General features: G+C 35.5%; 1 protein-coding gene across 1 annotated transcript in view; it reads left to right on the top strand.

Annotated features, from left to right (window-relative positions):
- Positions 1 to 17136, top strand: part of PAX5 (paired box 5) — a 234036-nt gene that overhangs the window by 114501 nt on the left and 102399 nt on the right. Inside the window, exon 7 of the mRNA XM_087926350.1 lies at positions 12584 to 12713. Within this exon, the coding sequence (XP_087782476.1) occupies positions 12584 to 12713 (130 nt within the window). The remainder of the gene's footprint in view (positions 1 to 12583; positions 12714 to 17136) is intronic.

Genomic DNA, 17136 nt, shown 5'->3' on the forward strand with positions numbered 1-17136 from the left:
TTACTACAGGCAGTACGGTACAATTATATTCCATTTTGGGGGGTATTGAACACTGAAGGAATTAAAGTACCTTTACAAATTTCTTATTAAGGACAAGCAAAATAACTATAATGCAATAAAAATAGTAAAATACAAAAGGGTGTATGTTCAATTGGTGTTTTTGTTGCAAATAAATATAAAAAATAAAAATGCATATTGGTCTGAAGAATTTGATGTTTGGGGTTTCTGTGGGTTCCTAGAATCTGATGCACAGGACTCCAAATACCCCTTGTGAATTTTTTAAAAACAACACAGCAAAGCAAGTGAAACATCTACCTTTGATTTTAATCAGCATTCTTTTGCCAGTGTTAGATATGTATATTACCATCTCCGTTCCTTTCACCTGCTTGACTGATAAACTGCAAAGAGAAAGATAGGAATAATAGACCTGAGGCTAGAGTTATTTTCAAGTGGTAAAGCTTTGCTCAATAAAATATTATTTACTAGTCATTTAAGGCTTCCTGCTTCTGGCAAAGTCTACCTTGTCATGTGTATCAATGTAGATGTTGTTATTTCTACATTTTATTCCTTCTTCCCACTTAGAAATAAGAGGCTAATTATACAGGCTGATCTTCCTTCCTTCCTTCCTTCCTTCCTTCCTTCCTTCCTTCCTTCCTTCCTTCCTTCCTTCCTTCCTTCCTTCCTCCCTTCCTTCCTCCCTCCCTCCCTCTTCTCCAAACCACTCTGTTTTATAAGGCTGTAACTTCCCCTCAAACTAACACATCTTCAGCTAAAACTGCTTGGTTGATTTTGGCCCGTCATCTTTTTTCTTCCTTAAAACCAGCAGTCTTCAACAGGCAAGGGTGTTTGCAATCTATTATGGTTTGCTATATACTTTACATCTTCAACTCTCCTCCTTCTCAAAGTTCTTCAGATGGCTCCATTCTGCCAGTTCAATAGCAACTCCTCCTCTTTCCTAGATGAAAATATTGCCTATGAGAAAAGTGTTATTTAGTTTACACTCAGAATTCTACTATCAACAAAAAGAACAAAATGTCTGTGGATGGCTCTATGACTAGAATACAAAGGAGACATTGGGTTACATAAACAAATTTAGGTTGTTTATAGTTAATCACTGAGTTTAACAAGCTAATCTTTATTAGCATCCATCCCATTAAATTCACTGGGACTTGAGCACAACCTTCTTTGATTAGGTTTACCGTGATCATGTCTAGGCTCCGGATCACAGCTTGACAAAACCATTTGTACACAGGCTAAGTTCATGGAACATGTTAAACCATAAACCATGGTTTGTAGAATATAGTACTTAGGTTCATACACCACATTCAGCTGAAAACCGCTTAGTTTACAAAAACTGTAGCTTTAAAAAGAGTTGGAGGCAAGATGTCCTTTCTCATTGATTTTGCCTAAAACTTGATCAAACAAATTTTGCCACTCAATGCTACAAAACTGTACGAAAGTTACCTGACTAGAGTTGGTAGAAAGAAAGAAGGAATATGTGCGCGCATCAAGGTAAGTGATTTCTTCTATTATACTACCGTCAGTTCTTTGAAAAATAATTACATTTTGACAAAGTTGAAAATAGATCTAATAACAGCTTGAGGTGATACATTTCAGCATGGAGGAGAATCAGGGAAAAAGTGAAATAGATTTGCAGAAAAATGTAGAGAAATGTCAGTTCAAGCTTTTTTGAGGTAGAACGGAAAGCATTATTATTGGACGTTATCTTCATGATAAACAATAAAGATGGCTGTTATTCTATGGTAATCTCTCTTTGTAAAACCAGACTATTACAACCAACCTTTTCAGACTCCTAAGTCTTTTCTTGGCCATGCCATTTTAGCTATTCCAACAATATTAGTTATTTTTCTTGTTGACACTAACAAGGATTGTGCCTAAAACAAAAGCTATTTATGTAATGCTTCTGAAGGCTAACAACAGCATGCCTCACCTGTACTTCTTTTTTCCACTACTCTTATTTTTTTCAGTCATGTGTTGTCTTTTCCCAAATACTTTGCCGGTTTTAAAGCATTGTAATTATACCATGCTAGGAAAGCATGTATTGAACCAAGATCTATCTCTTTCTGCTGCCACATGAGGGCATATAATCTTCAGAATGGAAGCGGAGACGGAAAAAAATAGTTTCATAAAGTAGTGTTTCCGGCAGAATAGAAAAAAAAAATGCTGGCAATAGATGATACAAAAAGGCAACCCTGCTACACTGAAGGAAAGCTTTTCTGACTAGATTCACATATGAAGTTGGAGAATGAAATGCGGGGAATAGAATGGACATTATATAAAGGGGATTAAGGAGTCATAATACAGGACATGCAGGCAAATGTACAGTTGTTTGTGTGTGTATGTAGTCATTTTGTAGCATTTAAGCAAGCCAATTTTGGTATTAGTTTCTTGCTGTTGCCTCTTCTCAGAGCTGACAAGCAGTACTATAATCTTTTGATAAAACAGGAGGGATAATTGCTTGAGAAATTTAACTGTTCAATCTGTCCTAAGAGTAATATCAATAGAAGCAGTGGTGGGATTCAAAATTTTTTTACTACTGGTTCTGTGGGCGTGGCTTGGTGGGTGTGGCAGGGGAAGGATACTGTAAAATCTCCAGTCAGAGGTGGTATTTGCTGGTTTTCCGAATTACTCAAAATTTCCACTACCGGTTCTCTAGAACTAGTCAGAACCTGCTGAATACCACCTCTGGATAGAGGTATCTTTCGAATCTGCTTGTTTTTAAATTTAAATTAAACTGGATATGCTTGTACATCTGAGGAATTCCTGGGATAATGATTTCAGAGGTTGGTGCTGTGGGCTCCTATTTAATACCCCTTTGGGTCAAGATTTACCTATTCCACATCCTTAATATTCTTCAGTATTTTGCTTACCTGAACATATAGAAAATGACTGGGGCAAGTCATTTGGAATTATAAGGTTTAATATTTTCAATCTGTGAAGGACAGCCAATTCTCCCTTCATTTTTGATTACATTCCAAACCATCCCTTAGTGTTGAAAATATACATTAAATATATGCTACAGACGAATGCTGCTTCCAGATAGGATAGAGGTGCTGTTGGCTTGTAGAGCTGACCTACAACTTCTAATTCAATCTATAATGGATAGTGTAGCATTTTCTTTAAAAAGTTAGTTCCATCATTTATAGATTGCCAATCTGGTGCTCTTCAAATGTATTGGGAATATATGTGGGCTAGATAGTGTAGGAGTCACACTTGGAAAGCATCATTTTGGAAAAAGCTGCATATATTAAATTTGAGATTATCACTTTAAGGCAGGGCTGTCAAACTCCTGGCTCGCGGGCCAGATGTGTCACATGCTGGCCACGTTCACGCCTGGTTTTGCAAAGGGGAAAAAGTCCTGATACGTCACATAACAACGTTATGACGATGTGAGTTTGACACCCCTGCTTTAGGGTGATGAGGGATTTGACACTGTGATTCTATTATTTTTTCCACCACCATTCCAAACATACCTATATTTAGAATATCTAAGGAGCAAATAAAGGTGATATTAAATGAGTCCTTGAATTTAATGGGCATATTTTTAAAATTTAAGGGATTTATTTGAATGTGTGAAATTACATACATATATGTTCCCATTTGGTATGAAACATAAAGATTGTATTTGCTGAATCTGGCAGTCATGAATTCTAAGTAAGTAACAGACAAATCACACAATGTACTTCCCATATTACACTTAAAACTACCTTTGATTATTTATTTTTTTTCTGAAGATTGTTAATATTTTACACTGTATACCATTTTGATCTTTCCAAAGAAATAATTTAAAAATGGAACAGGCATTGCTATGCTGGAGGTATGCTTATACTTAATAGCAGGAAAAAGAAAGAAAATAGGGACCATTCTTAAATGGGATTTTCAATGTTTTAATTAGAATTTTGCAATATTTAAAAAATGCTATATATGTTCCCAAATAATAAAACAGTTGCTAAAATGCAGTTTATAACATGAACATTGCTTCTGGCTTGGAGTCATGGTTATATTGCAATGTCACATGATCTGGAGAAGACATTGCCAACCTCTTCAGATTTTTGGGGTGGGGGGGTGGGGAGAGTGTCAGAACCTCCCCACTTAAACTGTTTGAGCCTTGGACCTACCCTTGAATTATGTTATTGCTCCCCCTTGTGTCAACTCTCCAGAGAGCCTTTTAAGTGTTAAGCATAAGAATGCCTGAGCGATTTTTATAAATCTGTACAGTAGTCAGGTTTGTGCATCTTCTCTTTTGATGTTTAAATCAGTGCAGCATTTTGCTTGATTAATATCTCTCCCAAGTGTATCCCCATTTCATGAGTGTTTTCATGCCATTCAGAGAAAGGATGCCTGTTTAGTGCTGAAAAGTTTTATATTATATATAGAATTCCCAACAGGACTAGACCTGATGCACTACAACTAATCAAACCAGATTTGAGCTGAGATTAGTCCATTCTGGTTAGTTTTTGATTCTAGAGTCAGATTTTGAACATCTGGTCTTGCTTAGAATCCCATTTATATAGTATATCAGTACACCAGTGGTGAGAATCCAAATTTTTTACTTCCGGTTCTGTGGGCGTGGCTTGGTGGGTGTGGCCGGGGAAGGATACTGTAAAATTTCCAGTCAGAGGTGGTATTTGCCGGTTCTCCGAACTACTCAAAATTTCCGCTACCGATTCTCCAGAACTGGTCAGAACCTGCTGAGTACCACCTCTGCAGTTCCCTAAATGTTTCTGTCAGTTGCTGAGATATGGGCATCAGAAAGCTGACTGTAAGGTACAGTAGTTATGATAGAGATCCTAGCTCACAGAAAATAGTATAAGCACCCTTGGGATAAAACTGGGGTTGGTTTTCTTTGTATCAATGTGTGCTGAAATTGAAACAGATATATTGTCTTTATCATTCAGAGGGAATACTGCATGGTATGACTAAGGCTGTAACCAAATTTCCATTAACAAATTACTATAAACTATAATATGATGGACTTGGTTAACAAAAGTCATTATGTGCAATAAAGGTATATATTTATAGACTCACCTGGTGATGACCATGCTTTAAGAAAGATTGCAGTTTGGAAGTAGGAGAAGCAAATTCATAAATAGCAGGTATACACAAATGAAATGAAATATAGGAAAATGAGTATGTTGGATGTCTGTGCAATTAAGATGAGAAGAATGTAGTAAGTCTGAATGAATGTGAACTGAACTTACAGAATGGAGTTGATGAATTCCTATAGGCAAATTAAGATGAGGGTTTAATTATGAATGAAAAGGCTAAAATGTATGTTAAAAATATAAAATGGCATCTTGTGGGTGCGTATAGAAGTAAAATTCCATAAGTTGGCAATAATTTCAATGTAATATTTCAATAAATAGTTAAGATTAGAAGAACTGGGAGATGAGTTTGGGAAAAAAAATTATGTATTCTTTTGAAAGAATGAGAGGGAAGAAAAAGTTTACCTAAGAAATATGAAAGGATGGATGAGAACAGGAAATCAAAAAGTGTGACTGGATATGAATGAGAATGCTGACTGTTAGATGAACATCTGTTTAAAAAGCCTATTTGTTCTGAATACAGACTGTAAGAATAAATCTATTCATATGTGGTGGCGGAATGAATACGCATTTGTGATTTATTTCATTGTTTATTATGAAATATTGAGAAAAGCTTGAATATAGCACAGATCAATTTTGATCAAATTTTGGGGGAAAAAAAGGAAAGAATTAAAAAATGAGCATGAAGGTTGAATTATTGTTAGAAGAGAAAATGAAAATATTTTATGAAAAAATATTAGAAAATACTAATTTCTAATACTTCTGTTGACTTCCTAACAAAATGTTGGAAACTGATGAAATGATATGGGATGAAACTGAAAGCAACTAAGGGGACATTGGAACAGACATGCTGTTGAGGTCACTTGGTAAATCAGAGTGTCAGTGAATTTTCTGAATATTAATGTAAGAAATTTTGAAAAGAGATTTTGATGGGATGATCAGATGAATGAGGAAAAATGCAAATAATGGAATGACTCCTGTAAAAATGAGGATCAGAGAAAGAGACTCCATGATATATAAAAGAGAGAAAAAACAAACATTGCAAAAAATAAATAGTTAAGATTAAAAGAGGCAGAGAAGATGCCATGCACTTTTCTCAAATTCTTGGAAATCTGAGTGGAATTTAAAAGAAAACTGATGAAATGATATGGGACGAAACTGAATTGAGAAACTGCTAGAATGATTATTTTAGAAGTTGGAATAGGAATATTAGTGTTGTGGCCTGCCAGCTGCCAGCAGAGCTGGTGGCAGACTTGGATGAGGAGGAGGTTGGGGAGGAACTTGGGCCAGTTCTGGAGTCTGGGGTAGGCTCTGATGGATGCTCTGCGTCGGATGTAGCGATAGAGGCAGGGCTGTTCAACATTTCCCTGCCTTTGGAGGTTGATATGAGCGAGGAGGAAGAATAGCTGGGGCCTGTTCCAGATGGACATATTCGCAGAGCTGTTAGGAGAGGTGAACAACAGAGGACAAGGAGTCGACTTGGGAAGCAAAGCATACATGGTCGCTGAATGGCCCCTCCCTGGCTGGGGAATAAATAGAAGGAAAGGGGAGTGGTTGTCGTAGGAGACAGCAGTTCATATTTCTGAAGATTTTGCTCATATTTTGTGGCACAGAGACTGCTTGCCAGAATTTAATTTGCAGCCTGGGAGCTCAAGGCCTTGCAATTATCGCAAAGAACTGATAAGGTGTGTTACTGCAGTTAACTCTTTGAAGGACTATTGCCTGAACTTTTTGGTGGGTGAATGCAATTAATTCACAAGAGGTAAATAAAGAGGGGTTTTTCGTGACAAGGAATCTGTGTGTTGCTTCTGCTAAGGCTGGGTCAGAACAGTTAGTGATATAATCATAATCATATATTAAACTTGGATGCCACTTGACTTCCAACAGCTCTATGTTGAATAGGTAGTCCTCATCTTACAACAGTTCTTTAGTATCATTCAAAGTTACAACGGCACTGAAAAAAAATGTCTTAAGACCATTTTTTATACTTATGCCCCTTGCAGCATCCATGTGATCAAAATTCAGATGCCTGGCAAGTGACTCATATTTTTGACAGGGTCATATGATTAACTTTTGCATCCTTCTGACAAGCAAAGTCAATGGGGAAGCCAGATTCATTTAACAACCATGGTATTAACTTAACAGCTGTAGCGATTCACTTAACAACTGTGGCAAGGAAGGTCATAAAATGGGGCAAAATTCACTTAACAAATTGTGCTGCCCCACTCATCCACATGTCAGGGTTGGTGTAGAGTGCTTTATTCAGTCTGTTCCCCCAACAGTTCTATTTCAGGTTTTCAGCTAACCCCCAGCTGCAAACTTAGCACAGTAATTGGTCAGCGACCAAGTAGATAACCAAAAGCAAAACAAACTTACAGCCAAGCCAAAAGCAGTCTTCGAAATAAAGGTTTTGCCTGGGTATGTTCCAAAAACAAAATCCAAAATCTCCTCTGAGGTCAGGGGCCTCCACTGAGGTTTGTCAACAAGTCCAGTGGTCTGAGATTTAGGGCTTGCAAAGAGAAGTCACAGGAATAGTCCAAGCCAAGAGTTCAGGGACTTGTTTTCAGTGAAGCCAGCCCCAAACAAGCTCCAGACTAACCTTCCAGGTTAGTCCACCTGACAGATAATCAGCTGCTCCAAACACAGACATAAACACACTCTGCAACTGAATTAAATTCCCAAGCAGCAAAGTCCCTGAAACACAAACAATCATCTGGCCACGGACCCACACAGGTTGCTTCTGTGCTAAATAACCCTTCCCATGCAGCCCATTAGGGGCAGAGCCTTTTCCCCTCAATCTGACAGATCTCCATCTCTCTGCCTTGCATACCAAAGCCGGTAACTCCTCCCCCTGTTTCTCATTGGCCTGGAGCTCTCCCCAGCTGAGGCATGTTCTGCCAACAGTTGAGGGTCAGCAAAACTGGACGTGCCAGGAATGCTCTCATTGTCCCCCGAGGCCTCTGAGGAAGACGTGGAGGAACCATCGTTCACAGGAGACATCACACAAATGTCTTGCTTAGCAACAGAAATTTTGGGCTCAGTTGAGGACTACCTGTATGTGTTGATACGTTGAAAAGTAGAGCTGAACCAAATGCTACAAATGTTGCCTAAGTATGGGAAGTATGGGAAGAATGCTCTCATTGTTCCCCTTTACCAAGGAGAAATGTTGAAAGGATGAATACACAATTTACAAGGGGATTAGTGTGCCTGGTTACGTGCTCGACTAAAACCTGACTAAAAGTGTTCAAGAGGTGGAAAAATCTGGGAAGGACAGTATAGTTTTATGCCAAACAAGTTTGCGCTCTTCAACAGCTCATTGAGAACATATGAATGCAAAAAAGAACACTTGGTGTATGATGGTTAAACAAAAGAACCAAAATGAATAGATTTAAATTATGGAATGTTTTCCCCAGCTGTGAAGTTGAAATTTGATTGGCAAATGCTAGTAGAATAGAAAAGGAAGGATGGAAGTAAAACACGAATGGGAATAAATAGAATGGTTAATAAACGATTCAGCATTGGCTAGGGAGAAAGACAAGGATATGTGATGTTCCCTTGTTGTTAATCTATTTATGGAAAAATGTATAAGAAACATTTGTAGCAAAATAAGTGTTTTGGTTAGGACACATAAAGATGATGGCAGATTGCTGACTAAGAAGCTGAATAATTTGCAGGGAATGTTAGACTGATGGTGCAAAGTGAAGTATGAATCTGAAAATTAATGTATCAAAGAGTTAGATATGTTAAACAGGGAGAAAGGGTGAAGGATTACGAGCTATACATAAATGACAAAAACTAGAGGAAGTAAATTTGTGTTTACATACCTCAGTAGAATGTTTATTAAAGATAGGAAAATGGACAGAGAATTTTTAAATTATGCCAATGCTGGTAGAAAACTGGTGGGTAGATACCATCTGTTGGGAGAAATGAATGTTGAAAGAGCAAACTTCTGCCCAGTTAGTTCTGTGGAAATGAGACTTGGTTATTCCAGGCAAAACATACAAGCAATTTAAATGCAGCAGGAATTGGTAACGTTAAGAACAGTGAGTGGCAAAGCAAGAAATGAGAGGATCAAGGATGATTGGGTGCTGGTTGAAATGTGAACTAAATGCAAAAGTACACTTAGGTGATTTAGTCCTACAGATAGAATGAAAAAGGCTAGCATGGCAAAACAAATATTCGAAGGAAGACTGAATGGGTTCAAAGGAAGGGGAAGACCAAGAAACTGTAGGTTGAACGGAGTTGACAAAGTCCACAAAAATAAGAGAGTTCAAAGAACAAAAGGCAGTGAATGAATGTAGTTGAAGGAAAAATAGTGTAGTAGTAGTAGTGGAGTAGGCACGTAGTAGTAGTGGAGAGATATAAGAATGGCATTGGTGCAAACTAGATTTAGCTATGTTTCCTATAATTTTTCTTATTTCATCTCTTTATGTTCTTTCTCACTCCTTTTCTGGGCATTGTATAAAGTTGCTTACTTCAGAAAAAAAATAGCATGATGGGCATGTAAGCATGTGCTCCTTGTGCTGTTAGAAGAATTCTCTTTAAATTGTTAAAAATGCGTATACATATCCTTATCTGCCTCAGGGACATGCGTTTTTTCTCTATAGCTCTATATATCTATTCTCTCTCCTTTCTCTTCTAGAGAGCCAACGATCCACAGTTTACAACATTAACATCAACACTATCATTATCATGACAGCCACATTACCCTGGGACACATATATTGGTCTCTATTCATAATTTATCTATATAAATTCATAATTTCTCTGTATAGACAGCCTCAAGCCCAAAGCTATATGACTTATGTGTTGAGTGACTGTGAGACCTGTTCCAAATCTTTAGAAAAAGTAGACCAGCCTGGCTATTTCCATAAGCAAGGATGGGAGAGAAAAGTTTTCTCCTTAAAACCGCTTTTTATATGCTTATCCCTCTTGTATTTCAAGTTGGATTTCAATCCTTAATCTGACTTCCCAATTTCCTATCGTGAGCGTCTTATATTGTTCTTTCTTGTTTGCATTTTGACACCTACATGCTTAAAGGACTTTTACCAAGTCCCAGTATTCTTTTGTGCAATTTATTTTACTGAGACCTGCCTCTCTCTGCCCTGCCTATTGTCAATATATCCAGCAGCTTGCTTATGCCCAAGAAACCCTGCCTCTCTGATCTTTCCACATAACAGGTAGTCCTCAACTTATGACCACAATTGAGTCCAAACTTTTCATTGTTAAGCAAGAGAATTATTATGAGTTTTGCCCCACCTTTCTTGCCACCTTTCTTGTTAAGCGAATTGCTGCAGTTTATTAAATTAGTCACACAGTTATTAATTTGGGTTCCCAATCAACTTTGCTTATCAGAAGGTCGCAAAAGGGGATCACATGACCTCGGGGTGGTGCAACCCTCATAAATACATGTCAGCTGTCAGGCACCTGAATTTTGATCACATGACCATGAAGATGCTGTAGTGAAGGGCTGTCAAACTCCCGGCCTGCAGGCTGGATGCGTCCTGCACTGGCCATGCCTATGCCGGGTTTAGCAAAGGAGAAAAATTTCCAATACATAATATGATGCCACTGTGACGATGTGAGTTTGACACCTCTTAAATGTGAAAAATGGTCATCAATCACTTTTTTCAGTGTTGTTATAACTTTGAATGGTCACCAAATGAATAATTGTAAGCTGAGGACTACTTGTATAGAAAAAGCTGGATCGCAACAGGCTATTTGTCACTGGCAAACAGAAAAAAAAAATCTAATTATGTCCCCTGTTGGGCTACAGTTGCGGGTGTGAGGGCAGAATTTTGATTTGGGACACCCGACATGCCTTCAGTGAATAAGACAAAACATAACATCAAAAGAAACAAACAAAACATGTCCAAAATTGCCCACATCACCTGGAGGCAGGATTCACTTCAAGCTGCAACCGAGTGGTGTCTGTTCACAAATAATAAACAAAGCGTGCATTCTTATTAACAAACAAATGGACAGGCTTGTTATCTTTATTTATTTTAAAAATACATTTCTGAAGAGAAGAATCCTAGAAATGCTAAGAGCATTTTGTTTTATGCTCTGTGGGTAATAGGTGGTCATTAAAAACAGTCTGGCCAAAGTAGCAACTGCACATTGGTGGTTCCAATTTACCCCGAATAAAAAACGGAAGTGTTACAAATAATTAAGGCATTTTTAAAGAAATCACAATGAAAATAAAGCACGGAATTATGAAACAAGGGATTGTTCTACAGTATCCTTCCTCCTGAACAGAGTGGGCAGTCCAGAGATAATACATCACTGCCTATATACCCCTAAGTAGATATGTACCACCATTTTTCTTTTAATGTCCCTATGAAATAAGGGAGTTTAATTTCCAGGGAAACATGCAAGGGAATGCACATCTATGTCATTTTAAACCAAGGCAGTTTATTTCAATGCTGCCTTGCACAGGAGGAGCTTGTTAGCTTTTTCTCTGAGCTATTTTATACTTATTTAAATATTTTATGCTGCTGTCCTGCATGAGAAGATAAAACAAAAATACAGCGGTGGCACATCTTTAAGGTCATTGCTAAAATACAGACATACCCAAGCAACAGCTAAAAAAAAAATCAGAATGGTATCTGCAACCAATAAATCACAAGAAACAACTGTAACTATAGCCAAAGACAAACATAATTAATGCAACACAAACCATTAACCAAAAGGTCAGGTAAACAGGGCAGTCTGCATCTTGCTTGATAATTGTTACAGTCATGTATATAGTTGGCTTAATAATTTCTTTATTGGTTCTAATATTAATTTTCTGCTTGGCAATAGATTACCACCTGTTCATTATTTGAAGGAATGGTTTCGCATTTATCAACTTTTTATATACTTGTGAGATGTACTATAATTGTGAAATGCAATTTTATTTTAATGCATTATAGTATAATGACATATTCTAAGATTAAAGTGTTCATGTCTCACAATACTTTGGGAACTTGTTAAATGGAAATTCTATAATGGATGGCCCAACAGAGGATGCATTGCAGTTAAAAACTATTAAAACATACTTCTTCTAGTGCACCGCTAAACAAAACGAACAATATCATTGTCATACTTAATAATTCATGGTTTTATAAAAAAAACTTTCAAGTTTGTAGGAGTGATACAGAGATTCCCCGTGCCTCCCTCCCAATTATTAGGTGTATTTTTTGAGATTATCTTCTGATTCACATTACATAGTACTGGTGATTTGTCCACCAAACAATATGAGAAACTATTATTATTATTTAGTTAACCCAATAACTGAAGTTTGCAGGATTCATATTGTCATAACATCTCATCATAGTTTGAAACTGTTTCATTTCATGTTGCATCTGAACAGTAAAATCAATCTTCAGATATAAAATTACCATTATTACCATTATCATCCCATTCAAGGCCTTCACTGCCAATATAGGAATGAACCACTTAGCTTGGTTTTATCATATATTAGAATTTAATATATGAAAAATGTTACTAAATTATCTCATTTTTCTTTGAACTCAGTCAACAGAATATTCAGCCATGACATCACTAGCTGGTGGATTAGATGAAATGAAGGCCAATTTAACAAGCCCTACATCAACAGATATAGGTGCCAGTGTCCCAGGACCACAATCATATCCTATTGTGACAGGTAAGAAACCTAGCTATTTGGGAAAGAATGTATGTCAAAACTGATGCTTGTGATGGTATAGTGCATAAAGTTTGCGATATGAATTTAACAAATGCTAGTTTTTAAAAAGTAAGATGAAACCCATATACTGAAGGCATTCAGAGACCTCTGTAGTTTGTATTCTGAATAGATGTTCTATTATTTCTATGAATACTTGCTTTGTATTTGTGAGATACACCATAGCAACAAAAATAACTTTGTTGTAATTGCAATAGAGATGAACAATTAATGCTCTAGAGACCGTATGCAGGCCAAAGCTTATCAAGGCATCAGAAATTATGCCTTTAATTGTGAAAGCAACTTATTAAGAAACAAAGTTCTCAAAAAGCCTAGCAAGACCAAATTGAAGCACTGACTTCTTTGTGGTTTGACCCACCAGAAAGAATGAAAGAAACATGTCCCTACCTGTAAAAATTCTATCTGAATGGAAGAGGTGCAAGGGACCAATGAGATATCCAAAGGAAAACCCCACCGCTTTTGATGACTCCTTACTGCAATTATTTTGTGGAGCGGTGACTGTATTGCTATATTCTTTCTTTCTTGAGCAACAAGGGACTTGTCGAATGAAGACTTTACTGGTCTGTTTGAACAGAGGCTGTCTGAAGCTCCATTTCATCCTTACCCACTAGGAATGAGGGAAGAATGAAGCCAGCTCCTCTGGCTTGAACTTAGTGGCTGCAGCACTGTGGGAAGAAACATAGGGATATATATGTCCTTGCCTGTCTGTAGAGGTCATTTTGCCTGCCTGGAAGACAGCATGTGAATTGATCCAATGCAGTTTTCTATCTTTGCTGAACAGGAGTGACCTTTTTCTGTAGCTTCCTATTTTAGTACACTGGATGGATTGTATACAAATTCTGTGCAAGAGACTTAGAACTAAATTTGTCCAATGGATATAACTGAGTTTCATGCCATCTTGTTTAAAACAAACAAACATATACCCCACAATTTTCTGCACTGTGCCTATTCTATTCAATCTTCCACTCAGGAAGGGGAAGATTGTTTATCAATACAGCAAGTGTTACTGAGGATTGTTTTTTTGGTTTAATAATTTTTCTTAGTTGTTTATTCTAATTTGCAGTAGCATTTTTAGCTCCTACTGTATTTGATAAATTGTATTTTTACTTTTTAATTATTGATTTTTAAATGTTTGTATTATTAGTTTCTTATTTTATATTGTTTGCAGAACACTGAACATTTATTTTGTAAATGCAGTATTTTATGTCTCCTAATATAATAAAAAGATACAAAAACAAAAAGGTACTGAAATATAAAAAACAAAAAGGAAAAATACATACATAATATCAATTAATAGTATATATTAGATTATGTATTTAAAGAGAAAATGAACTGAATTTCTAAGGAACAAATTATATCTTGACTATACAGAAAATGAAAAATTGGTAGGTTTTCCTTTAATTGATATGAAATCAATTGTCAGAAAGTAAACACAGATCAATATATGAGATTTAAAATCTAGTTTAACAGAGTCATTATGATAAGGAAAATGATTTTAATTGCAATCCAATAGAAATCTAGATTCTTCATACATCGTTAAATTACAAATTTCTGGTATATAGTTCAACATTGCATTAGCTTCTTTATGTTTTCTTTTGTCTTCTCAATATTGAATTGAGAAACTGAATTACATTAAACCAAAATGGAACATCAATGGGACAGGCTCAAAATGTGTATTAAAGTCCTTTCCACTATTTAAATTTCAAATGTTGGCATCTATTCTTTATTAAATTTCTTAATGTTTACTACTCTACAAATATATCTGAAGATCAAGGGGTATACAGACAGAAAAATACATTGTTTAAAACTAACATAATTGATTTACATAAAGTATTACATCTCAGTTTTCTTTCTTTGTTATAATAATCCTGTCAGTTAAAATAATAATAGCTTTAGAATCTTACATATTCCTTCAATGATAACAATAATATAATTTAATGCTTAATTAAAATTTTTAATATTATCAAGCTAATAAATACTAAGAATGTAATAAGGGTGACCAATCATAATAATTATTTAGGAGTTTCAGATGCTGCTAATGCATTCAATTAATCAGTTAATCAAAACATTTTAATTGGATATATTTCCATTAATCAGTTTTCAAGTTCTGCCTGCAATATTGCAAATGCTTTATAAGATTGTTAGAGAATAAGTTTAGCTAAGGTATAAATACCCTGTCTTGGCTACAACACTCGATCCTAGATATCAATTACAAGACTAGAAATAAAAAAAAATTTCTCAACATATTCTAAATATATCTTGCAGTCTTTAATGGCAAATATTTCCTTTCCTAGATAGAGACATATAATAAAAATAGATCCAAACCCCTGCCAAGATACCAAGGGGAACAAATAATAATAAAGATGTGTCCATAAAGGCTTTTGAAATGAATCGTTTATTCAGTTAGATATGAAAATATATGTCAGTGATAAAGGTCTACATCTGAAAATCAAATCTCCCTTCTCTATAAGAAAGTTGTTATTTTGATAAAGAAAATTGGGAAACTTGTCAGATCAATATAAACGTTTTCATATCCTTAAAATACCAAAAACAGATTTAATATCCACATATCTCTAAAAATAGATATTCATTTAATCATTCTTTATTTTTTCCCATAAAAACATTTAATCATTTGTTAATATCAATAATAATTTGTGGTGAACATTTTGAAATACATATCTTTACTGACCTGGAGATCTTCCTAAAAACAATAATTCCAAGATTCTAAAAAGAATTCAAACTTTATATAAGGTCCCAATCTTACAACAGGTACATTAGATCCTATTGGACATATAATAGAATTATTCCACTTAATTGAATACATCGATAACTTACCAAAATGTACTACATCCATCAATTTTGATAGATAATTTCTTTTAAAATAATATAACAGCATATAAAAACAATGTATGCTCGAGATACCCTTCAGCTTTTGAATCAAACAGGTCAGAAGTTCCAAATTTAAATTAAATGTAAAAGGAGACAAGAGAAATTCTAGACAGATTCCACAAAACATTCCAGTGAGTCAACAAATAATTTAATTTGTATTAACTCTGGCTAATGGAACTCAACTCATTAAAAGGTATTTTTCCAATTCAAAAATTCAGGCTTGCAGCTGATATAAATATATGACTTACATGATTTCATAGCAGAACAAAATTTACCTCTGTCTTTCCCTTCTGCCTCTCACCCAATTTGTACAATATTCTACCCAACATGAGCAATGAAGATTTTACTTGCTTTTATGTCATATACCTGGATCTGAAGTAGAAGATAAAGAAGATTTAATTAGCTATGTTTTATGCAGGTTATTTCACTGCATGACAAATGATGACCAAAGGGGTGAATGTTGGGGGAAGGGAACAGAATATCTGTCCAAGTCTGATAATGAGCTAGAAATAGCTCTGTGGACAGGCTTGGAGATATAGTCCTTAGCTTGCATTTGTTGTGATCTGAATGTGTTTATAATTAAAAGAATATTGAATTGTTGAAATCCTTTTGTGATGAAAAGGGTTGAATTTAAATACGTAGAAGTGGAGACTAGTGGTAACTGTATGCATTGCAGACAAGTGGATACATGACACATTCGTGTTAGATCAGAATGAATTGAAAAGAAATGAACAGAAGGTTTAAGTCCTCATAATTTTCATGGTTTATAAATATTGTGAACACATAAGAATAAAAATATCATGTTATGCATAAAAGGAACCAAAAATATATCCAAATAAAATACAGTATATTATGTACGAAATTCATTTATGTAACGCAAGAACTAACCAACTCTGTTCTTCACACCACTGCTTTCTTTCAACCTCTTTTTTTAATTCTTTGACAATACCTTTTTGCTTTTCAGTGAATTCATTATTTTATAGTCACTATTTGCTCATCAGATTTTGCTCCAATGTTCTTTAATAACTGGATGAAACTTACAATATATCAGAACAGAGCAATCAGAGTAGCACTGAAGCTAATATATTATCTCACCTTGATCAACTTTACTGGAAAGCAAGTCATTAAATCATCAACATTATCTAAAGCACTACCTGATTGGTGCTCTGTTCTGTAAGAGATTTTGCACAGGACCCCCATTATACCAGCCTTCCAGGAGAGAAGTGAAGAAGTTTGCTATCAAGAGGTTTCCACTCATACAATAGTTTATTTCTTTCATGAAGATTAGGGCAAGTACGGAGAAGTAGGGTTTTTTTTTTGTTAGAATGATTTTAATTTCTATTGTTGCACTTGTGGTTCTTGCCCCAATCAAAACATTTTTTTGATTTTGGAGGTTCCTAAACGGGGCATATTAAACCTAAATTGGATTATTCTTATATTGTATTATAACTCATTAAGGCATGCTATGATATTGTTG

This window comes from Pseudonaja textilis, chromosome 2 (assembly GCF_049901715.1).
Source record: "Pseudonaja textilis isolate UNSWEBS1 chromosome 2, rPseTex1.2, whole genome shotgun sequence".
Lineage (NCBI taxonomy): Eukaryota > Metazoa > Chordata > Lepidosauria > Squamata > Elapidae > Pseudonaja > Pseudonaja textilis.